The sequence below is a fragment of the Ctenocephalides felis genome, unplaced genomic scaffold, assembly GCF_003426905.1.
Source record: "Ctenocephalides felis isolate EL2017-DRISC unplaced genomic scaffold, ASM342690v1 CF-g0.4_SCAFFOLD_01604, whole genome shotgun sequence".
NCBI lineage: Eukaryota > Metazoa > Arthropoda > Insecta > Siphonaptera > Pulicidae > Ctenocephalides > Ctenocephalides felis.
This window is the reverse complement of record NW_020537758.1, coordinates 34,357,531-34,382,443: the sequence shown is the minus strand read 5'-3', so window position 1 is coordinate 34,382,443 and position 24,913 is coordinate 34,357,531. Positions and strand designations below refer to the sequence as shown.

Below are 24,913 nucleotides of genomic sequence, written 5' to 3'. Positions count from 1 at the left end.
TTGAGAAAGTTTGTTCTGAATTTTCTTTATCTAAGTTTCTTATGAAATATAAATATTCTATATATAGAATTATTTTAATACATTGAATAATTAGCTTTTCTATTATAAGATGAGAAAATATAAGGACTCTTTCCTGTTTTATCGATCAAGATTATCTTTACATCTCCCTCCCCCACGTGATATTTTGTGATTTTGTGTCAAACGCCCCCTTCCCTAAAAACATTACGTGATTAATGGACGCCCTCTTTTCAATCGCAATGAAACGTTTAAAGTTTAACGGTTTGATCTAGGTTTATCAAATTGCAAATGATATTTTCATGTTGTTACTTAAACATGTGTTGAAAGTTAATAAACCGATTTGAATGATTCATTTCTGATTGTGTTGACAAAACAATTGCTTTTGAGAAAGAAAGAAAGAAAAAACATTTTTTTATTTCCCAATTTTTTTAATATCGAAAATAATTTGGATTTTAATTTTAAAAATAAAAAAATTTACCTTTGCCAATCACTTGATATAATTCTCATAATTATTAGACAATGCTTAGACAATGTTTACATACTTTTCTGTAAGCATTTATAAACGACGTCGTCCAATTCATGAGCTCTTATATTTTGTCTATGAAATAAGAATAATGAAAGTTAGTGTTGATAATAATCTATTTGAAAACATTTAATATTTCTCGATTTTATTTTATTTCATTACGGTACGGGAAGTTCTAGCAATTTCCGTTAGGGCACGATTCCATACACCTCTAGTTTACAGAAATCGCCGGTCGACAAATAGACAAGTAGAGAGATAGAAACTAAACGGATAGACAAAAAGCTGTATATACAGGTAGAAGTCCATACCTCTACCGGTTTACGGCGGGTAGCCATATATGAAGGTAGACAAGACTACAGTAGGCAGGTAGGCCAGTAAATATACAGGTGCGAAATTACACAGGAAGACAGGTAGAAAAATAAAGAGGTAGAAGGATCGATAAGTGGACAGGTCGGAAGATGGTCAGGTAGAAAGATAAGCAGGTCTAAAGATAGATAGGCAGACAAGTAGGAAGGTTGGTAAGTAGACTAGTATACAGGTAAACTGGTGGACAGGTAGAAAGATGAATAGGTTAAGCAAATCAAAGTTTGCCTCAAGGCAAAATATCCCTTACAACTAGTTATATACACACAAAATATATTTTTGTGTACGTGTGTGTCTGTTGTGTACGTATATGTGTGTGTGTTTGTGTTTGTTTATATATATATATATATATATATAATATCTGTTTTTTTTTTCAGAAATTCACAGAACGACCAGATTTTTGGCATCATTGATGACATTGTTGATCTTGATCAAATAATACACTCAAGATCCAATTTGAGGGTCAAGACACCTGGCGCATTGAAACTTAGCACGATCATTGAAAAATGTCACAACAATGAATCAGCCTATAATGTAAGTTACATTCTTTAACTTCTCGACGAGATCAGTTTTTGGTAGTTTTTATAAAACTTTTTTTGACGATAGAGATCATGATTTTAAAGAACATACTGACATATTACGGACCTACGACAAGTAAAACAATTCAAATCAAACTAATAATAATTAAATTCATTATTTATACACATCGGGGAAAGATGTATTAATAAAAGTATTAAAATATATAATTTATCTGATAGCACTAATATGTTGTGATAGTAATTATAGCCAAGGATATTTTTAATATACATTTTATGGCGACAGATAGTACTTTTATATGTGGAAGTCATCAGATGAAAACCTTTATTTTATTCAATTGCCTTAATCAATTTTATATGAATTTTAAGACATTTCTATTCATTTCAGGTTTTTAGTTTGGATTCTGTACTAAGTGGTGGCAGCATTGATGATTTGTTAGGATACGTTGATCGTTTTGAGATTTCCCTGCAACTCAAAAATATGCTCAATGATTTCAAATTGGATTCGGGTGTAAGCATCATCTCGCAAAATGGATTAGATCAATTAGAAAAGTTGGAGAAAAGCCAATTGAATGACTTCAAATTTTACCAATACAATCATACGGTAAGTAGTTGATTAGTAAGCAAATTGTAGGCTATTCTATTATTTACATAAATGTAAAATTCTGAATGCTGTGATGAGTAGTATTTTTAATAAGTATCTGAAAGTGATTTAGTTTTTCAATCCCAGGAGATTAAATGAAACAAATGGTATTAGATATGCAGATAATCGGCATATCTAGCTAACGTTCTCATCATATCTAAATATTTCTAGAATAACCTACAGCTTTATAGTAGGTTATTCTAGAAATGTTTAGATATGATGAGAAATTTCACTCATATTCTTTTATGCTTTTAAATCTTTCAGTATGTCTAATTCATTATTTGGGTATTTTTAGGTATATAGATATTTACATTTGGCTAAGTACGGTATTAATTTTTTAAGAGATATGATTAAATATAAATTTATATACTGTATAAAAATAAATAGTAACAACAACAACATGGCTTGATTATCAACAAAATTTTGACTTCGGCAGCTTCGTGATCTTTCATATACATGATTATGCTCGTGTTTAGTACAGTCTTTGAGTTTCTATAAAATTATATTCTTTCAATCTATCTATTCATTTGTAATAAATGATGATGCTTGATTATATATTAAAATTTAATATTATTTATTTTCTAGTTATCAACTAATGTTACCAGCGTGAATCTGAACGAGCTCGCCGATAAATTAATTGAAGCAGCCGCTGTAATTGAAAGGATTGATCCTCAAATTGCCCGTGATTTGAGGTTTCAGTCTTCAAAGTTAAAAGCAATTCAAAAGGATTCTGTTGATCCTTTAGTTGAGAAAACTTTCAATTTACAGGTACTTATAACAATATGTAAACAAGATTAAATTATTGTTTATAATATATAATTAGTTCCTAAGAAACGGTAAGTAAAAAAACTTCATTTTTATTTAATCCTCATGATTATTTATTGCAGACTGTGGCTACCGATTTAGAAATATCTTTGAAGTTCAACACGGATTCATTCTCGGATGCAATTCGCCAGATGAAGGAGCAGATTATAGTAGCGCAAAAATATTTACAAGAGGAAGGACCATCGTTTGTTAAAATTGTGAGTACATTTTCAAATCATTGTAATACACACCAGTGTAAGTAAATAAGCGAATAAGTGAGTAAGTAAGCGATGAATTCATTATGTTATTGAGTTAGTAGATGAGTTACTTACTAAGTTAGAAAATTCGTAAGTTAATATATTTGTAAGTGAGTAAATTATTAAGTAAATTGGTGAGTGAGTGAGAAAATGAATTTGCGAGTAAGCGAGTATGTGTGTAATTGAGCAAGTGAATGAGTAAGTAATCGTGTAAGTGAGTATGTGAGTACATGATTAAATGTGCAAATGAGTAAGGAGTATTTGCAAAAATGAGTAAGAGACTAAGTGAGTGTGAGTGAGTACGTGAGTTAATGTGTAAATGCGTAAGTGAGCAGTAAATCAGTACTAGATTTAATGAGTAAGTGAATAATAATTTAATGAGTAAGTAAGTTAAAAATTTTATGTTCTAATTAAGATCATATGTTTGTATGAGAGCAATTGTGAAAATACAGAATAGTAGACCAAAAGGTAATTGTATTATTAATTAAACGTATGTCTTTTTAGATGGTGGAGGAAGTGGTAACCAGCGTTGAAGAAGACATCAGAAACTATCTCAAATATGTAGTGAACGAGACCAAAAACAATGTTGGTCAATGTGGGCCTCTGTCTGTTGCATACAAATCAACCCTTGTTGCAGTTTGCAACAATGTACTGGATCCATTCGTAAGTTTAATTTTTTCTATTATTTTTATGTTTTAGCCCTGCTCATTGGTACTAATAAGTACAAGATGGTGCTAACTAATTGGATTTAAATTCAGTACTTTGCCAAGCTAAGACTTTGTGATGGCCACGGGAAGGTTATAATGTTACTAATTACTATGTTGATGAATTGATTATTTAGTTTTTACTTTACAAGTAGACAGGTAAATAGAGAGACATGTAGACATGTAGATAGGTAGACAAAGCTATAGAAAAACAGGTAAGCATATAGAGATATATGCAGAGAGATAGATAAAGGAAGGCAAATAGATTGGTATACAAGTTGATAGGTAGACTGGTATACAAGTAAACAGATAAACAGGTATATAGGTAAAAAGATAGTCAGATAGACAGGTATATGCATATTGATAGGTAGGCAGATAGCCAGATAAGCAGGCATGCATATGAACAGGTATATACATATTGATAGGTAGGCTGATAGAAAAATACACAGGTAAATAGTAGGACGGAAGGCAGTTATGAAAATGGACATGTAGGCAGATAGACAGATACAAAGATACAGGTAAGTAGATAGGCAGATACAAAGATAGATTGCTGGACTGGTATAAAAGTAGATAAGCAGAAACATTCTACTATATATATATATATATATATATATATATATATATATATATATATAATCCAATTATTAATGATTAACTTGATTACTTACACAAATCGGATCTATTTAGATAAAATATACTATTTTCTATTTTCACAGAATGGATTCTGGGCTGGTCTAGGTTGGTGCATTTTGCTCTTTATACCATGCATTATTTTAAGCGTCAAACTATCTGGATTATATCAGAAGTCTGATCCTTATCCAGGTCCTCTAGTCGAGTCGTGAGTATAGTTCTTACTATTTTCTTATGCTTTGTTGTAACTAATGATTATATTAATTGTGGTATTTGTGTCCTTTATACTTGCTAACAGACTAATTGTTTTTAGGGAATATTTATATGATGCTTACGCTGATCGTGATAATATTTCTTTAACAAGGTGAGAGCACATTGAAAACAGTAAGTTGTAACCCCATGAATTGAAATTTTTGTCATAAAATATGCTTATTTTTATCAGGTGACTTTATGTTTATAGTTTTAAAAGAAAAATCGTTCAAATATTTTGTTGTAATTAAAAATAATATCAACATTCAATTATTTTCCACGACTGTAATTTGTCGTATCAGCTTGCTCAGTACAGATCATGTCGTTTTTGCTCTGGGGGTTACAATTTATCATTAGTATAATATAAACATATTTAACATTTACATATTTTGTGTTACCTTTATATCATCATTTTTTCTATATTGTATTTGATTATTTTTAATTTTGGTTTAATTTTTGTGCCAGCCCACCAGAAAGCAAACGTCGCAGCAAGGATAATAAAAAACATGATAGACATGGACAAAGGGAATCGAGTTCTCAGGGACCATCTGCTTCTCATGACCATCGCTATACAGATATGGCCAGAAAGTAAGTGATTTATTTTAATTGTCTTTTTTTTTCAAGCTGATTCACTTCTGTTATGGTGTATAAACATCTATTTATTAATTATTTGCACCACGCGTGTTGATTACTATTTTTACTACTTATTCAATAACAGTTCTTTTGGATTAAATTAATTTAGCTTTTCATAGTAATAGAAAAAGGAAGAGAATCTAATAATTAATTATCCTTCTTATTTAAAATTCACATTGCGCATAGTGCTACAACTTTTCTCTCTGAAGGGAAGTACTTTATGTAAATATTAAATCTTTATGAAAACATAGGCATCAGGAAGCTGAAGACTCCATATATACGACAGATAATATTAGTCCAAAACCTGTTGAAAATGTGGACCCTGTTTCAACAAGGTGGACCCAATATGAGGGTGTCCAACATATGTAAATCAGTTACATTTTGTATTTAGAGGGGGTATGTTTTGATAATAAATTAAAATTTTTCTGATGTGCTGATGTAAGTTGTCTGCAAAAGGGTCATTTTGGTAATACTATTATGATATGAATATTTTGCTAAAATATTGAATGCAAACTTCTGGTAAGAAAACTCTTGCATTGGAAAGTTCAAGCAATTAAATGTAATTTAATTTAAATGAATTTTAAACAATTATATTACGTGACGTTATAAAAAATAGGGAATCAAGCGCATCGGAGGGTGCTAATTAGGTTTTTCATTTTTAGGTTTGCATGAATTCTTAACAGAAAATTTGAAATAATATTTTAAGCAAATTATTTACGAATTTTTCCCCACATGCGGAGTGGTTTCATAGAATCAGAGTATAAGTCAGCATGCTTTAATCGTGCTATACGGTGCGCAACTGTTAATATTGAATGTCTAATATCATCATATAAGAATAATTGATAAGGGCTGAGTTTATTTGCAAGATCAATTTTGTTTCTATTTTGACTGCCTTCATGCGATACTATTCTCATAAGTTCATGCTTTTGTTTCTATTTTTATTATCTAGATTTGATCTTTCATCAAAAAGCCGATGTTCGTTGTTTTGTGGGAGAAGTATAAGTAATCAATAATAATTTAGCTTTATAATGAAGTGGTTTATATAAAGTTTTCAGCTGGTTAACTATGGTTAACAATTGTGATGGAATAATTACATTTATTATGGATAGTTATCAGGTTTGGTAGAGAATTATTGCCGCTTTTGCTTAATGTGTTGTTGCAACATCGATCTTCATCAATGATCGTTAAAATTTAATAATGATCTTCGATTTTTTTTATATATGATTATGTTATAGGCAATGGGATGATTACTCGGAAGATGCTCCGCCACGTTACCATAGTCCGCCACTGCCTCCTTCTGAGTACGAGAGACCACCGCCTTACTATTATCCAGGACCTGGGTAAGTATATTTGCGCAGATAAGTTAAATATACAGTGAAGCATTATGCTTCTCATATGCATTTATCTTTTCTTGATCATGCTATAATAGCTTTGTATATAAAGTCTTATCTTACAAATTATTTGCTTAAGCCTAAAATATTGTAAGATTTTTTTGTTTGATATTTTTGTTTAGAATATAAGATTTTATATAGTGTATTATTTTGATTTTGTAAAAAAAAAATAGATCTGATATTGTTTTCCAAGTTAAAGAACTTAGTTTTGATGTTGAGAAATATGAGTAAGTTCTTCAAGGGCAATACATCAAATAAAAGGCAAAGATTTTGAAGTTAATCTTTTTTTTTCCAAACGTTTCGACATAGGATTTTATGTCATCATCAGTGGATCTACAGAATGAACATTGAAAAACTAATATAAACTAGGAAAAAATGACAGAAATTGGAAAAAGAACGTTAGATACAAGTATTATAATTATAACAATAACAATTATAACTAAACAGATAGACAAACATAAGAAATGAAAAGTAAAAAGAAATATATACAAACATACAAAAGAGTAATATATATATATATACACATAAAAATACACATAAACAGACATATATATACGACATATATGTACAGACACGTACATATATACATATATATACACCTAATATGTATATATATACACATATACATACATAAATACATATATGCATATATACATATATACATATACGAGTATACATATATACATACATATATATATATATATATATATATATATATATACATATATACATATATACATATATACATATATACATACATACATATATATATATATATATATATACATATATACATATATACATACATATATATATATATATATATATATATATATACATACATATACATATACATATACATATACACATATATAAACAACAAAGGTAACTTACATAATTAAGGTCTTAAATCAGTAACTAGCATATGGCACATAATTTTGCACTATCATATATACACTAACTTGTTTTTTGTTTTTGTTGAACAGAGCATAGCAAAATATTTGTGAAATATAATATGTTTTGCACGGAAAAAGTAGTTTATGTGTACAATCCCGAGGCAGTTGTGACACATGTGCTTAAAAATTATTTGGAGAGACCGTTCGAAGGATAAGTTGGCGAGTTTTTTTACAATCAGTGTTTCGAAGTATGGGTGAAGAGGCTAAGATTCAAAATTCGGGATCGGACCGCGTAAGGGTAGGTTTACAGGTTCGGAATCACGCTAGTTAAGAGGAAACAAATTTGGAAATGTTATTGAATATCACCTGATAATTTTCACAGAGTAAGGAGGCATCACACCTTTTATTAATGCAAGATCTATTGATGCTGATTAGACAGGATTCAGCAAACCTTCTCTGAATAATGTTCCGTTCGTGATAAAGTATACTAGCGTTGTAAAAGTTAAAAGAATGTTTAAAATTTTTAATATGTTCTGTTATCATGGTTTGACTTTGTCGAGCATTTTTTGAGTTATTATCATGTTGTTTTAGTCGTTTTATTAAACTGGACAGAATTTAATGAACGCAACATTATTCAGAGAAAGTTTGCTGAATCCTGTCTAATCAGCATCAATAGATCTTGCATTAATAAAAGGTGTGATGCCTCCTTACTCTGTGAAAATTATCAGGTGATATTCAATAACATTTCCAAATTTGTTTCCTCTTAACTAGCGTAATTCCGAACCTGTAAAACTACCCTTACGCGGTCCGATCCCTAACTTTGAATCTTAGCCTCTTCACCCATACTTCGAAACACTGATTGTAAAAAAACTCGCCAACTTATCCTTTGAACGGTCTCTCCAAATAATTTTCAAGCACATGTGTCACAACTGCCTCGGGATTGTACACATAAACTACTTTTTCCGTGCAAAATATATATTTCACAAATATTTTGCTATGCTCTGTTCAACAAAAACAAAAAACACGTTAGGGTATATATGATAGTGCAAAATTATGTGTCATACGCTAGTTACTGATTTAAGACCTTAATAATGTAAGTTACCTTTGTTGTTTATATATGTGTATATATATGTGTATATGTATATGTATGTATATATATATATATATATATATATATATATGTATATATGTATATATGTATTTATATATATGTATATATGCATATATGTATTTATGTATGTATATGTGTATATATATATACATATATATATATACTGTATTATGTGTATATATATGTGTATATATGTACGTGTCTGTACATATATGTCGTATATATATGTCTGTTTATGTGTATATTTATGTATATATATATATATATATATACATATATATATATATATATATATTACTCTTTTGTATGTTTGTATATATTTCTTTTTACTTTTCATTTCTTATGTTTGTCTATCTGTTTAGTTATAATTGTTATTGTTATAATTATAATACTTGTATCTATTGTTCTTTTTCCAATTTCTGTCATTTTTTCCTAGTTTATATTAATTTTTCAATGTTCATTCTGTAGATCCACTGATGATGACATAAAATCTTTGCCTTTTATTTGATGTATTGCCCTTGAAGAACTTACTCATATATATATATATATATATATATATATATATATATATATATCGAGGATTTTTTGTTCGACGTTGAAACATATTGAATTGAATAAAACAGCCAATGCATCAAATGTAGAAATGTTTATTTTAAATTTATATACGTTTAGAGACTAGATGTGTCTCATCATTCAGCTAAAAGAAATTTACAATATAAGGAAAAGTTTTAGAATTAAAAATATAACAATTAGACAAATTACTACATGTGTTAGAACATGTGTTTTTTCCTGATCTGCTGGTATGTATAATCTAATTTGTCTGTTATATTTTTAATTCTAAAACTTTTCCTTATATTGTTAATTTCTTTTAGCTGAATGATGAGGCACATCTAGTCTCAAAACGTATAAAAATTTAAAATATACATTTCTACATTCAACGCATTGGCTGTTTTATTCAATTCAATATATATATATATATATATATATATATATATATATATATATATATATATATTAGTGATATGCCAACTCAAATCAAGTGATTTAAATAATTCGAATCAAGCACTTAAAACAACCTGATTGGAATCACATTTTACTTGATACTATATGTAATAATGACTTATCATATAAAGCAAACAACATAACATACAGCTCTCCGTTTAGATAAGTAAAATAAACATTCTATCAAATGACCGAAGATTCTGACTATTGTTTTTTTTCAACCTACTTCAAATGTAAATCATTTTTAATACATCGTTGAGGCCTTTCGACTTTTTACCATATATTATATAAGCTCGATTCGAGTTGATTCTTATCAGGTTTTTTTCTAATTCAAAACATTATTATACATATCTAGTATGCTCACATTGATTATATTATTCTAGTAGCGACAGATCTCCATCCGTGAATTGAGCAACACTAAAGAATCATTTCCATTGAACTGCCATAAGTATATGATACAAGCGTGAACTGTTATGAATAAGAATTTTTTTTATTATTGACTTCATTAGTATTGTATTAATAATTCAAACGGAATTGACACTTCAAGAATGAGGATCAAGAAGATCTTTGGAGAGACTGATTATAATCCTGCTCATAATTTTTTATAGAAAATAATTCAGATGTATTCCTAATGTTGTTGAGCTATTTGTAATTGAAATTTGCACATCCTTTTGTCATATTGAAAGATAATTATCATTTATTGTTTGAAATTATTAATGTTATATTTTACATTTGTTAGTCTTCATAATTGTAAAACAAATGTACACTCACGGTATAAATTGATTCGCAATATATGTAATATTTAAGGTATTATAGTTTATATAGTATACTCGCTCAAATGTTATCTACGTCTATATGTGATTTCACAATTTAGCATACACTTTTGTTCTCTATGAAGAAAATTTGATTGTTTTAAAAGTGATAATGTAAGTGTTCTGTTTTTGAAGTAAAACTTTAAAATATATAATGTAATATAAAATTTAGAATGATTGTGTCATGTTTATTTTATGATGCAATATTTTTTATATATCGCTAGTAGTGTACAGTAATGAATTTATAATCACAATTTTAAATCTATTTGATGTTTAGATTATAAGAAAAATTTATGGTATTGCGTTTTTAAAGCCTTTTGCAATGAGAGACTGTAACATATTGATGGCACTATTCTTAATCGATCAATACATTATTGTGTTAGGAGCTGCTTCTTTCCTGCAGCACATTATGTGGATAAATGTTCTAACATTTAATTTTACTATATTAAATTAAAACTATAACATTAATTAAAGAGACATATCCTGGGTTTAAATAGAGTTTTGCTAATGATCTATAACTTGGAAAGGAAATTTAAGCTCACAACAAAGTAATATAATGATTTTTTAAGTAGTAGCCTGTTGAAAATTATCATCGAAATAATTAATTTTAGAGATTATTATCTTGTATTAAGAATTAGAATAATTTTATATGTGACTTAAAATACAACTATTTTAACAATTGAACACAAATTGAATGTTTTGGTATATATACATTATATGTATATACATATATATATATATATATATATATATATATATATATATATATATATATATATATATATAAGTTCTTGTGGGGCGATACATCAAAAAATAAAAAGCAAAAATTTATAAATTAATCTTTAATTCCAAACGTTTCGACATTCAATTTAATGTCATCATCAGTGGATATTAATGTTGGTAGGTTACATCTAAGATGTGTACACAACACTAGAAATTAGCACTAACATTTATACATCTAACTTGTCCACACTATGAATTTTTATCATTTTTTGTAAGATGTAAAATTTACACAAACTTAGTGTTCAATCAGTTTTACATCATAATTAATTTATTCTGTTGTTTTTCCTGGTTTGGTATGTATAATTTCCTCCTTTTTATATATTTATATTTATGATCAACTTTGTATTTATGTTATGTTTTTTAGATTACTGAATGATGACACACATCAAGTATCGAAACGTTTAATGGAATAAATAATTTTGTTATTTAATCTTTTTTTTAATTTGACGTTTGGGCTGCAAAAATATTACAAATAAATATATATATATATATATATATATATATATATATATATATCATACAAAAGAAAAGATAGTTTATAGTATCTTCATTATTCCCAAATGTTTTAAATATCGTAATAAAAACTGTAGTAAACCTATTTAATTTGTAACATATTAACAATCAGTACAAGTTAAATATATCTTGCCCATTTAATTAATCAACTATCAACGATTATAATGTTACAAAATTCTATGTTTCTGAAAGAATATCTCTATAATAATTTTTCTTGAATGTTCCATTTTAAAATATCGGATGTTTTAACATTATATTCATTGAACAATTGTCAATTAATTAAATTAACAAGATTTAGTTAAAGTATGCAAATTATTATTTTGCCATGTAATGTGGGCATATTGATCTTCATACAGAATATTATAATAATTTTTTTTTAACTTCAAGGTACTTGTGTGCAATACGAGCAGTATTTTCAAATCCATATTATAATGAATACAGTATATAAAATTATTGAATATATTTAAATAGCAAAATTTATGAAATTTGTATAATAGTACATATTAAAAATTCTAAACTTTGAAACTCAAAACGCAATAAATTGATCAGCAATTTTAATTATACTTTATTTACTACAAAAATTGACTAATTTATCAAAAAATAATGAACTCAAATGATTAAATAATCACTGTTCATTTATCTTACATTAAAAATTCACTACAGTGATTTGATCTCAAATAATAAAATGCATTTCGCAATTTGAACAATTTGTTATAAACAAGAATTTCACTGTTCCATTTCCAAGATATAACTATAAGTACACCAAAAATTGTTGTTATTAATAGAAATGAAACTATTTATTTCATGTGTATTCATTAAATATACATATAATAAAATTGTATAATTTTTTTTCCATTAATTGCAAATATAACTAGCAATATTAAAAATAGTTGATAATATATAAATTGGATTAGGGTGTTCTCATAGTGCCCAATTTAAGATTAAAATCACCTATTAATTAAATTATTAGTGAAAATAATGGAAACTAAACTGTCTATGATGTCGCTAGCTATAATAGTTCTGTCAGGAGAAAAAAATATTTTCTAAGATGCTTTCAGTCTCACTTATCTGTACTTTGTTATTTCTTTGGTATATAGTTGAACACATTGAATTATTGGTTTTAGAACCAATTGAAATTTCATTATCACTTTGATCAATGCTTTTATTAGCACTAGTGTTATGATTTATAACCTCACGACTTAATTCGGAGCTGCTATCATCAGAACTAAGCATTAAATCAATTTTCTCATTTAAAATTTTATCTTTTGAGCATGCTAGCCATCGATGAGTCTCTGCTTTTCTTTTTCTTGGTGATCTCCTTTTTCTACAATTTTGTGTTATTGGAAATATCAAACTCAAGGCTTCAAAAGTTTCATCTGAAGTGTAATCTGATGGAGACACTACTCGTGCTGATACAATATCTTTGGGGAAACTTTTTTTGGAATTACTTGTGTTTTGGCTTTGAATGCCATCGTTTTCAGGCATAATTGATTCATCTGACAATGGTGTAGAAACAACATAAGTAAGATGCTTTATATTATTATTTGTAGCTATAGAATTGGAAACATTCTCATCTTCATTGTTAATAGAAGGTAAGTTAGGTATTTTGAATGTATCGGAATCTGTACTGCTCTTTTGACTATTATCACTGGTTGAATTACTGGATTGTGAATCTGATAATACTAATTTGAATTGTTTATTTTTTTTCCATGCTTTATACTCCATTTCAGTTACCTAACCCAGATATAAATAAAAATTAATGAAATAATTATAGTTAATTACGTAGATAAGAAAATGGTTAACTATTTACATTTATATGCTTATTGTCCTATTGTTATATTTAGATAAAGTCTATATTGGGTTTATCAAAGAGAAATGAGACTCTGAGAAAGCCAGCGAAAATTCAATAATTGCCTGAAAAGTATTGATGCTGCACAAGAAAGTTTACTCTAACTCGTAAAATGTAAAATGAAAATGAAAAACTTCATCAGTTGTAGCAATGATTTTTCTACCATAGAAATATTTGGCCTGTTTTACGTTTTAAATTTTACCTTTACATTAGTAGTGATATGTTATGTTGAATTCGCATTCGAAATAATGGATAAAGATGTAAAATTTAGTCAGGGAGGTAAAAAATTATAGATCTTTTGAAACCAATACTAAATGTAAAAATGTCTATATAATATATTATACATCTTTATGTATTACCTTTTCGTCGACTATTGGAAAATCTTTATAATCTATATCGTTTAGTTCTCTTCTTAATAAAATATTTCGTAATCTGGCAGATAAAATCATTTCATATTTGAAATCTTTGTGTCTATAAAAAAAAATATCTTAGAAAAGTATTACATTATTCACTAAATATCAATTCTAACATATTTACTCAAATTTCTGAAGAAAATATGACTGATCTCCCGCCAGTTCAGGATCTATGCAGCTAATGCAAGACCAAAGTTTTAGTAAGTCATCACGTAACTTCGTATCAGTAACTATTATTTTTTTTCGAGTTCTTACGGGACACATTATTTTTTTTAACATATTCCAATTAATAGAATCGGTCACTTCCAATATAACACAATTGAAGTCTTTGAAAGAAGAATTACAATTTAATTCAAAATGACTAGATTTTATACACTCTATTACAATTCCTTTTTTCAATTTTTCTGAAATATAAAAAGTTGCAAAATATCTGTTCTAAAACTTAAATTTATAATAATCCCAAGTTTATGTAAGGTTAATAATATATTAATGATATAGAATGTTTGGATGAATTGAATGAAGAGTAAATAAAATATATGTGTTGATTATTTTGTTTTCAGTTTTAGCAAGCAAATATACTAATGGTAAGTATTGTAATGCTTCGCAGTTGATGCAATTAATTCAAGAGGGAGTGCAGGTATAGCTACATAAACTAATTTTTATTTTGTGTCATGTAAATCAATCAATCAGGCATTTTGTCTTATAGTAATAGCTTTAAGAAAATGTTTCAATAACTAAAATAACTATGAAAATACTTATATAGATCAATACCAAAATCAGATACAGAGATAGTTTCAAGTCCCGCAAACGTGTGCAATATGTACATCCATTTTTCGCTTTGAGATTTGCTCATGCACAAAATTAACACTGAAGAGATTATTTTAGAACTGTTTGTTATGAAAGCATGTAATAAAGCTGCAATTGTGACTCGTTTCCCTAGCCCTTCGGCGTCATTTAAAATTATTCCTTGATCCTGAATAAAATATTAAATAGTTGAATAAGTTAATATTATAGCAGCAACCCAAAAGTAAGCAATTGTTGTAATTTACTGTACAAACACAGAACGTACTATTACAAATGCTTACTATAGGGCTTATATATATATTTACATTTTTCTTACACACATTTATAAAGTTCTTGTACAAAAATCTCAAACCTTGAATTTGATGATATTTCAATTGATTTGCTATAGTCGGTGATATGAAACAAGGAAATGGATTGTTTCTTTTTCCTAAGTGCAACATATTTGATAGAAATTTCTCTTTTAAGAGAATTTCACAAATATTTTATAATAAAAATGATAGAGATTACAAATAAATATGGGCAATAGCAAATTATTTTTGAAGAGATATATAACTTTTATATGATCAATGTTCTAAAAAGTCTTCATAACCTCAAAAATATTCTGTAACGGGCATTATGAAAAATATTTTAGTAGCAATTTTGGTATTTCAAGTATTATTTGCAGATTAGTACACGACGTGTTAAAGGTAAAATAATATTAAAAACAAAAACTTGATTAACATTCATTTTGACGTTAAAATGTAAACAAAGAAATAAAAATTGGTTAGATAGGTTATGTTGCCATCTTACGCTAAATTGCGCTAAATGATTAATATTTTAAGTTTGTTATGTTGTACATCGTGCATTTAGGTGGCATCTGGCAACACAGTTTTCCGATCGATAGTCGCACAGTTGATGGTGTTTGAAGAAGAAGTGTTTGTTATAGACTTGTACAGGCTAGTGTTAAATATAATATACGCATGAGAAGTAGTGAAAAGTGTTAAATATTAGTTGTGGCATGTACCGCAACAATTGAATTATTGATGAAATTAGAAATGATATTAGAGCTACGTGATCGTGAGGACATACTTAATATTTTAGGTAAGCAAAAGCTCGTCATTTAATCATTTTCAGCGCCATTTTGTATCGGCGTTTTATCTTATGCCTCACAAACATGTCCATTCTCTAGGATATTACTAATATTTGGAAATGGAGACGCAATTATCCGCGGCTTTAATAGCCAAATCCTTAAATTATCATGGACAACAACTACAGAAAATATGGGAGAGCGAACGTGGCGAAAATGATTTATATAAAATTGGCGTTCCCACACCTGATTATGCAGAATATCAAGTTAGGCAAAAATTCTTAAGTTTTCAAGACCGGGGAAAGAGATTGAAACTGCAGCAGTTTATAGCCAAGAAAGCTAGTTTTTTATTCGATGTCGATTTGCTACAAGATTTGACTCCTACTGAAAAGCCTAAAATCGATGACAAGGACAGTGAAAGTAAGTTACCAAACATTTTTACATTTAAAATGTCGTCATTAATACTTGAGTGTTATAATAGGGTTTTAAACTTCTTAATAGTTAACTCGGTGGTTATTGATTTTTCATAAAATATATGAAAAGGAGTATATATACATATGCACAATCTATTACGATATTATATTATTTAAAATTATTTACTACAAACTCTCGATCATTTTTTATGATATCGACACTTGTAAGCTAATTCACCTCCCCTGTTTTTGAAATATTACAAAAATACATTAATCCATCTATGAAATACATTCTTTTATTTTTTACAAAAAAATATTCTCATTTATTGTGAATGTCAAAAAAAAATCTAATAATATCATTGTGATAAATTAATTTTAATGCATTATAGTTTTTTATACAATTAAATGGTCGCAATAAATGTTTGTATTTGTTTATACTATTATAAACAAAGCGTCTATAACATTTTTCCTATAATCTAGTAATCCGAACATTCCACTATACCTGGGTGCTCTGGTTTTTAATAGTGCCAGATTAGTGAGATTCTACTGTGTATATATATGAAATTTATTATATATAATAATAAAAATACTGTAATTTTTTGTATTAACTTTTCTATGTAATTAGGGTTATGAACATTCTAAAATTATTTTTCAGTTCTCAATTAATGTGTATTTATAAACATCTTTACCGACAGCATATATGAATTTGGTCGATCTTTGTTGTAATCATGGCCTTCTTTCTCAATATATCTATTAAATTTTGTTTATTTAAACGTGATTTGAAATTAGATTTTCAGCATGTTTTTTTTTACAAAATTTAATTAATTTCAACGAATTTACAGTCATACTAGTAATTGTGCTAGTAATTAATGCGTAGTAATTGTTGTTAAATATTGTATGAATGTACCTAGGTAATACCATATTATTTCCAAATCTGAATTGGTCTATAATATATTCGCAACATAGGTTAATAATTGATTTTGCATTTAATGTGGATATTAACACTGATTTTAGTGATATAAACAATTTTATAAATATTTTATGTCAGAAGTAAAATACTAATACAGTTCAATGTTTTTTCAGAGATATATGCGGTGCTCCCACCATTTGAACTATTTATGAACATGGATAAAACAAATAGGCAAAGGCACTTTTTTGAGGTGAATTTTGAAATTGGTTCATGAGTATTTTTACAAACATGATTGTAACAGCATATGCTGGGAAAGTTTACATATATTCAATATATAAATAGTGGGAAAATCTTACATTATTAATATTCCAACTATTTTATTTGACATGATTTTTTATTCTTTAGGTATTAAATGCGAGAATTTATATTTGTCTGCAGTTTTTTTTTTATATGTTGAATGAAACGCTATGTTTTGTGAAGAATGAAAACATACATATACATATATTGCATAATGTTTGTAAAAAAGTGCTACCTTTAGAGACAATTGATGTAATAAAATATATTGGTATAATATCAATGTTCGAATGATAAATAAAACCATATTGAACATTTATGTATGTTGAAGGTTTTAGAAGGTATTCTATATTAATATTTCAGTGCAAATGTTAATTCAACCACTTAAATAAGTTTGAGTTATTTTATTTTGGTTTGAATTGATATTCTGCAGTTCCTACATATTTTTATTTTGCTTTATTTGAATTAATCTGTTATATATTCCTTTCTAAAAGAGTTTTGTTAAGCAGGTTGTAAAGGCTGGTGATTTAGTTATGGGCACCATTATTAACAAAAGTACTTCAGGGATGCTTCTCAAGATTTTATGTACAGTTGGCCAAGGTTCTAGTTGTCGATTTGTTGCTGATATTAATGTCAAGGTAAGTGTTTACTGATTTTCAAATAATTCAAAATGATTATTCATTAGTAAGATTCCACAAAAGATCAAAAATTCCAAGAAATACATTTGTACATAGTTAGCTCATCATGATTTCTGTTTTATTCTTAATTTGTGTTTGCTCGCTCTATTTATTTATTTACATACTTTCACATCAACTGAAAATTTACAATAAACACTTAAACAATATTTTATCTTATGACAGGCATTCTGTTCTATGTCAAATACAATACCAGCTTTCGATGTGAAGAAGAATACTACACGTGGCTATGCCGTAAACGATACTGTCATTTGTGAGGTTCTAGAAGTAATTCCAGACACCGATAAAATGTCCGTAGGCATGAAGGGGTCAATGCGCCATACTGAAGACCCAACTGCTCCTCCCCTTGGATTAATTCATGCCGATGACTATCCTAATATGTACAAGTATGTTCAGAGAATTATTTTTAGTACTCATCAATTTAAAATTTCTTATAGAACTAACTTGGGAATCAATTTACAACATTTGAACAACAAACTATTCAAAATGTTTTCTAGTTTCACAAAATACTTTGAGGTGTGTTGGTAATTATTTTGATACAAAATATTCCATATAGTTTGTTCTAGTATGAGTTTGTTTTATTTACATTGTATGACGTTAAATGAAATTGTTCAATATGTGCTACACCTACTGAACAACCAAATATTGTATATATTTTTTTTGTTCATATTTTCCATAAGCTCACAATTATTTCTCAAAAATGTTTCAAATGTTTGCGCATTTAAATGTAATGTTGCTAGTATTAAATGATTTTATTTAATATTGCAGAAAGCCCAATACTAAATATTTATGTTTAATGAAAAATCATACACTATATGTTATAAAACAGAAGGAATGAAAATATTCTGATAAAATGGATAACTAAACAAAATGAGAATTGAAAAATGCTCAAATCCATGGATAATGAAATATGCCAGTGGGGTTAGGGCCGTTTTTAGTTAACTTTTCAGGTATTAGATTTGCAAATCTGATGTGCAACATGTGCAAATTTCTATTTGATCTATTTGACTTTCAAATAAAATACAATCCAAATATACTGATAAGAGCTAACTCTGTGACTTGTTGAAAAAATGATACTATTTGATGCTCATTACATAAAATATTCATGGTCGTTTTATATCTCTAGCAAAAATGAAGGTGAGGAATTAACTAAGATGCATTGTCTTTTGAAACATGTTTTATAAAACTTGGTTTTTAAATATATTTTTATTACAATAATATTCGATCTTTTACATTTGAATCTTCAAATTGTAGATTTGTTTATCTCAGTAGAAGTCTCTGTCTAAGCAGCTTTATAGCAAAGTTTTATGAATATTCAACAATCTTTTCTCAAAAGAGAAATTAATACAGAATGTATCACCAAGAGTGTTTATGGTTCAACATACAATGGCAAAAATCAAAACTTATGACCTATATTGCATAATTAATAACAATTGAAGGGCTTGATGCAAATACTACAATGTGCCAAATTTATTTAGCATGAAATCCAAATCGTAGAACTTAAATTTTATTCTATTAACTGTTTTTATGTTAGGAAAGCTCTTGATGCAAAAGGGGAGACTTACCATGCAATGCTTTCAAAATGTCCTGGATTCAACAATCCAACTTGCATTCAATATCTATCTGATATTTTGGGCCTTGGATCAGAAAATCATTCAAATATGAAAGCCTTCAGAAAACGTTTTCCTCAGCAGGAATATGTTAATGAATTACGACAGGTATTATACTAAACATTTTGCAATGCATTATATTTAATAATTTTAATATAATTTTTGATTCATTACTTTCTTCTAATGTTAGTGATATGTAGTAAAATACAAATGTTAATATATCCATATTGTGTGTAGGCTCAGGCAAGTAAATGGGCTTTCCGTTCTGTTGCTGAAGGAATTGAACATTTCAAATCCAATCGGCATACTGAAGCTTTTGGTTGCCTAAATAAAGCTCTCTCTATAGATCCAAGAAATGTAGAAGGATTAGTTGCAAGGGGTGCATTATATGCTAATACAGGTAATACCAGTTTCACAAAATATCACTTAATTTATTATTCACTTATTATCACTTTATTTATAATATAAATATATCTCTTTGAAATTAAAATATTTATTTTATATTATTATTTCAGGATCCTTTAAGAAAGCCATAGAAGACTTCGAAAACGCATTGAAATTAAATCCTGGTCATGCTAATGCAAGAAAATATATGGGAGAAACATTAGTCGCTTTAGGTCGAAGCTATGAGGACGATCATAAATATGATGAAGCCAGAAAAGCTTATCAAGATTGTTTAGCAATTATTCCATACCACGAAGAAGCTAAAAGTTCTATTGAATACTTGAAGAACAAAAGTGGAGGTTTGTTTTCATAGTTTATCAAATATTACAATATACATATATAATTTTACTAAGTAACATTTTGGTTGCAGCGGTCAAACCATTAATCGATGCTGGAGAATTGCTTTTACCAAACCTGGTATCTAGACAATCCAATCTTGAAGATGATGGGAATGAAAGTCGTAAGGATGGGTCTGGTAAGAAAAAGAAGAAAAAGGGCTCAAAAATGAAGAAAAGACGGAACAACTCTAGCACTACTTCTAGTAGTAGCTCTTCTGACAGTTCACAAAGCAGTGATAGTAGCTCCGAAAGTAGTTCAGAAAACAGTTCTAGCTCAACAGGTGTGTGTATATACAAATATACAGGGTGACATTTCTTTTAAACAGTTTAAATATTAAGATAGGGGTTCCACAATGGTCTGTAAAGTTTCAAATTAGTTTCACATTGTAATCTTGTTGAGTAATAATAATACAAAATTAATTTCTTTTTGTGCTACAAAAAAATAAAAAGTAAAGGTTGTGATATTTTCCAGTATATCCTTAATAACAACAATTATAATTCTTTGAATAATACTAAAATTTTTGGAATAAATATAAGTAACAAATACATAAAGTATATATTCATTGTTTTATATTTCATTATTTTCTCCTCAATATATTATTTATTCAATCTTTTGTCCTTAAATTAAAATACTATTTGATGTTTGATATACTACATTTCTTTAAATAGGCTCTGATAATGAAGGTGGTAAAAGGCGAAAGAAAAAGCGTTCTTCTCGTGATCATTCTAAAGCAAGAGGTTCTCTTTCACCTTTGAGTAAACGTATGGCTTTGATGGATCCCCAACAACCACACAGTAATACTGCATCAAATACTTTGCAGTTCAATAAAGGTGCTCCACAAGGAGATGATTACGAAAATAAGGTAGATATTATTCAGTGGAGAGACATTGTTTTAATATTAAATTTTAAATACTTTCAAATTTTTTCCTATTAGTGAAATATGACTCATTCTTCTCTTAGGTTCGAAAATTCTTAGAGATGACCCGTGAAGATTCTGACTATGAAGAGAAAGTTCGCAAGTTTTTAGAAGAAACTGCGAGGTTTAAAAAACAAAAGACAATTCTGGCTGAATCAGAATCCTCAGTAGCGAAACCTAAGAGAAAAAAGAACAAGAAAGATAAATCTGGTGGTAAAGTTAAAAAGGAAAGCAAACGCAAACGCAAAGAACGTGAACGTAAAGAGCGAAAGGCAATGAAAAGAGGTCGCCCATTTGATCTTAGAGAATTTGAACAACAAATGGAAAGCAAAAAGTTCAGAGATGCTTTAAGGTAAATAATATATTTTTTCATATGAAATACTTAATGCAAATTACAGATCATTGTAGAAGTCTCAATAGTTGTGTATGAAGTTTGTGAATTAGTAGAATTGAACGGCATGTGAGATCGCTTGAAAAAATCACATCAAGATTGGTAAAATCATATATGCTAAAAATTTATAAGATGCTACATGATAAGATGTTTTTATCATTTATATTAATCACTGTTATGACGTTCCAGCTTTCTGAGTGCGGTTTGTCTGGAGTTATCTCATTTTTACTATGATTAGTATTTCATTCAGTTCCTATATATTTTGTTCCAGAAAAGAATTATCTTCTCACAAACATGGAGAGATATTAGATGAAATGAACAACGCTTCTAAAAAACATCGATCTAGAAATATCAGCACTGATGATGACAAAATGTTCAATCCAATTTCAAAGTTAGTTTCAGTGAAAATCCCTTGTGTAACAACAATTACTTTTATCATTGACTTTTGTTTTTATTTAAATGTTTTCTTAATGAACAAATGTCATTGGTAAACCGGATTTTCCCAAAATATATTTGTAGTTTTATTTCAATTCTTGATTTTCTTTTCAGAGATCTAGATGATTTGGATGAATTGGAGACAAAATTGAATGCTTATTATGCTAAAATGGAAAAAGACCCCATTTCTAAAAGGTTTGTATAAAAAGGATAAGGTGGTGATTCTATATGTTCAATATTTATGTGATGTTTTTTGCACTATCATATTTTTCTTTTTTTTAAGGTCTGGATCGCAAATGAGTTTACATGAAGAATCACCTGATCACAATAATCTAGGCAGAAGAGAACATAAGAATGCTCCTCCGCATCTTGAAAATTATCCTCCAGAACCTGATTCAGTGGAAGGGAAATGGAAAATGCAATTTGGGAAAGATAATAGGTAATATTCAATATGGAAAATATTACTGTCATACAAATAAATATGCAGTTTAGAAGTCTATCATTATTATTCACTGTAGGCAGGCAGTAATGATTATTCAGTATAATTTAATTACTACACTTTCACATGTATTTCAACAGTATTCTTAATTATACTATATTTTAGATTTGCTGCGAAACAAGAGACTTCTAAAAATAAGCTGGTGAAATCTTATCCTTTTGCGGCTTCTGAATCTGAAGATGAAATGAAAGCGACAAATAATATTGCATTACCGCCAACCCCGACTGAAAGCAAAATGGCGCGCAAATCATCATCTAAGGCAGCCCCTCCACCTCCGCCCCCTTCAAGAAAACCTGAGGAATTAAAACCGCCTTCACCAAAACAGCAGCCTAAAGGAAATGTAGTTTTGGATAAATTTGGGAATTTCAGATTGGTTGAAGAGCCACCACCAGCATTGTCAAAGGATGACCCATCACTCATGGATAGAAAATCTCGTAGCAGATCTAAGCCCAGAAATTATAGATCAGGCAGCAGTAGATCAAGATCCAGATCCAGCAGAGGTAATGCTTATTCATTTATTTCACAAACCGTCATACAATGATTATTATTACAAGGATCATGTCCATGTGTTAAAAAAAAAATTTATTAAGTTAAAAAATAATTAATATTATTTTTATTTAATAAGTTTTATTTAAATGTTTTTACATTTTAAGATTTCTTTTTAAATATGTCAACATATTATCCTAGTACTCAATTATCAAATTTATATTGCTCCTTTGATTATATATGAACTTTATTAACATTCTATGGCTTTTTTAGGTCACATTCCAAATTTTTCAATAATACACCAAATATTTATGGCTTATTTTTTATAAGATTATGCATAAATTTTAATTTTGTAGTGGAATCAAGACACCACGATCAATATTTAGGGCCAGAAGTGCAAACATTAAAGTTTACTGTGATTTCAAAGATACATAATTCATTAAGGGGGTCTTCCTATGTGACGGCCTGTTTTTTAGGGATATTTTAGGATTTTTTTTCTACGACCAGTAAATATTTAGAGCTTCAAGTTTTTTATCATTTATTAACACATATTTGAACAGTATAAATATAAAATTTCAGCTAAAAATATTCAGTCAAACTAGAGTTACAGCGCTCTGAACACCCCCGCCTCGAAAAAAAGAGCTCCCACTTCCTCCACGATTCCGGCTGATTGGCTTATCAGAAAAAAATAAAATAAACGGCGTTTTAATTTGTAGGCTTAAAAGCACGGAATGACCTATAATCAACTGAATATAAAAAAAATTGGATTTTTGATAAGCATTTGAAATAAAAGTTGCAAATTAGGCGTATTTTTTTTTGTTTTTGCTATAAAAAAATCGAAGTTTGATGATAAAAGTTCATTTCATGCGTTTAAATATATTTAGTGTGTCCTGTAAATTTCAAGTAATTCGGTCCAGCCGTTTCTGAGATACAATGGAGGAAAGTTTGAAAAACACAGTTTAAAGATAAAATGATCGTTGTACTATATACTATATGTATACTTTTTAAATAGCTGTAACTCAAACTATTTGAGATATTGATTTGAAATTTTAATATGTTATTTTTAAAGGTAAATCTACCGAAATATGAAAAAAGAAAAAAATCGATTTTTTCAACCCATCACATAGGAAGACCCCCTTATATACCGAAATATTGAAAGTAAAAAATTGCATATATAGGTTTAATGATTATTTCACTATTTTTTTTATGTAGAACAAAAATTTAGCCCATATGTGTTAACAAACTTAGCTTGAGTGAACAATAAAAACTGCGCAAGGGGCATCCTAGTTTAAAATTCTACTTATTATTAGGTAATCGTTTTTGTCCAAAACAAAAAATACAATTCTTTATGCTGTTGCTATTTGAGTAAACATAATTGCTAAAGATATTTTGATAAAGACAATAATATATCAAAAGTTATGACATAAAATCTTTCTTTTATCAGGCAAGCGTTCTCGCAGTGGAGGCAGCTATCGCAAATA

General features: G+C 28.3%; 3 protein-coding genes across 3 annotated transcripts in view; 2 read left to right on the top strand and 1 right to left on the bottom strand.

Moving 5' to 3' along the window:
• Nucleotides 1–10,236, top strand: part of LOC113373652 (prominin-like protein) — a 127,083-nt gene extending 116,847 nt beyond the window's left edge. The window contains exons 13-22 of the mRNA XM_026613936.1: nt 1,282–1,438; nt 1,829–2,044; nt 2,669–2,851; nt 2,971–3,105; nt 3,649–3,807; nt 4,565–4,686; nt 4,792–4,842; nt 5,193–5,315; nt 6,596–6,700; nt 10,144–10,236. Coding sequence (XP_026469721.1) covers nt 1,282–1,438; nt 1,829–2,044; nt 2,669–2,851; nt 2,971–3,105; nt 3,649–3,807; nt 4,565–4,686; nt 4,792–4,842; nt 5,193–5,315; nt 6,596–6,700; nt 10,144–10,171 — 1,279 coding nt within the window. The 3' untranslated portion in view covers nt 10,172–10,236. The remainder of the gene's footprint in view (nt 1–1,281; nt 1,439–1,828; nt 2,045–2,668; nt 2,852–2,970; nt 3,106–3,648; nt 3,808–4,564; nt 4,687–4,791; nt 4,843–5,192; nt 5,316–6,595; nt 6,701–10,143) is intronic.
• A 2,551-nt stretch (nt 10,237–12,787) lies between these two features.
• Nucleotides 12,788–15,423, bottom strand: LOC113373651 (DNA repair and recombination protein RAD54-like). The gene is made up of 5 exons (XM_026613935.1): nt 15,240–15,423; nt 14,902–15,103; nt 14,255–14,534; nt 14,077–14,188; nt 12,788–13,602 (listed from the first exon to the last, which is right to left on the bottom strand). Exons 1-5 carry the CDS (start codon nt 15,372–15,374, stop codon nt 12,892–12,894), a joined length of 1,440 nt encoding a protein of 479 aa, XP_026469720.1. The 5' UTR covers nt 15,375–15,423; the 3' UTR covers nt 12,788–12,891.
• A 416-nt stretch (nt 15,424–15,839) lies between these two features.
• Nucleotides 15,840–24,913, top strand: part of LOC113373650 — a 33,047-nt gene continuing 23,973 nt past the window's right edge. Inside the window, exons 1-16 of the mRNA XM_026613934.1 lie at nt 15,840–16,014; nt 16,103–16,420; nt 17,497–17,573; nt 18,127–18,255; nt 18,478–18,698; nt 19,847–20,030; nt 20,160–20,322; nt 20,438–20,665; nt 20,737–20,985; nt 21,374–21,567; nt 21,666–21,973; nt 22,284–22,403; nt 22,562–22,642; nt 22,731–22,886; nt 23,052–23,446; nt 24,877–24,908. Of these exons, the coding sequence (XP_026469719.1) occupies nt 16,123–16,420; nt 17,497–17,573; nt 18,127–18,255; nt 18,478–18,698; nt 19,847–20,030; nt 20,160–20,322; nt 20,438–20,665; nt 20,737–20,985; nt 21,374–21,567; nt 21,666–21,973; nt 22,284–22,403; nt 22,562–22,642; nt 22,731–22,886; nt 23,052–23,446; nt 24,877–24,908 (2,835 nt within the window). The 5' untranslated portion in view covers nt 15,840–16,014; nt 16,103–16,122. The remainder of the gene's footprint in view (nt 16,015–16,102; nt 16,421–17,496; nt 17,574–18,126; nt 18,256–18,477; nt 18,699–19,846; nt 20,031–20,159; nt 20,323–20,437; nt 20,666–20,736; nt 20,986–21,373; nt 21,568–21,665; nt 21,974–22,283; nt 22,404–22,561; nt 22,643–22,730; nt 22,887–23,051; nt 23,447–24,876; nt 24,909–24,913) is intronic.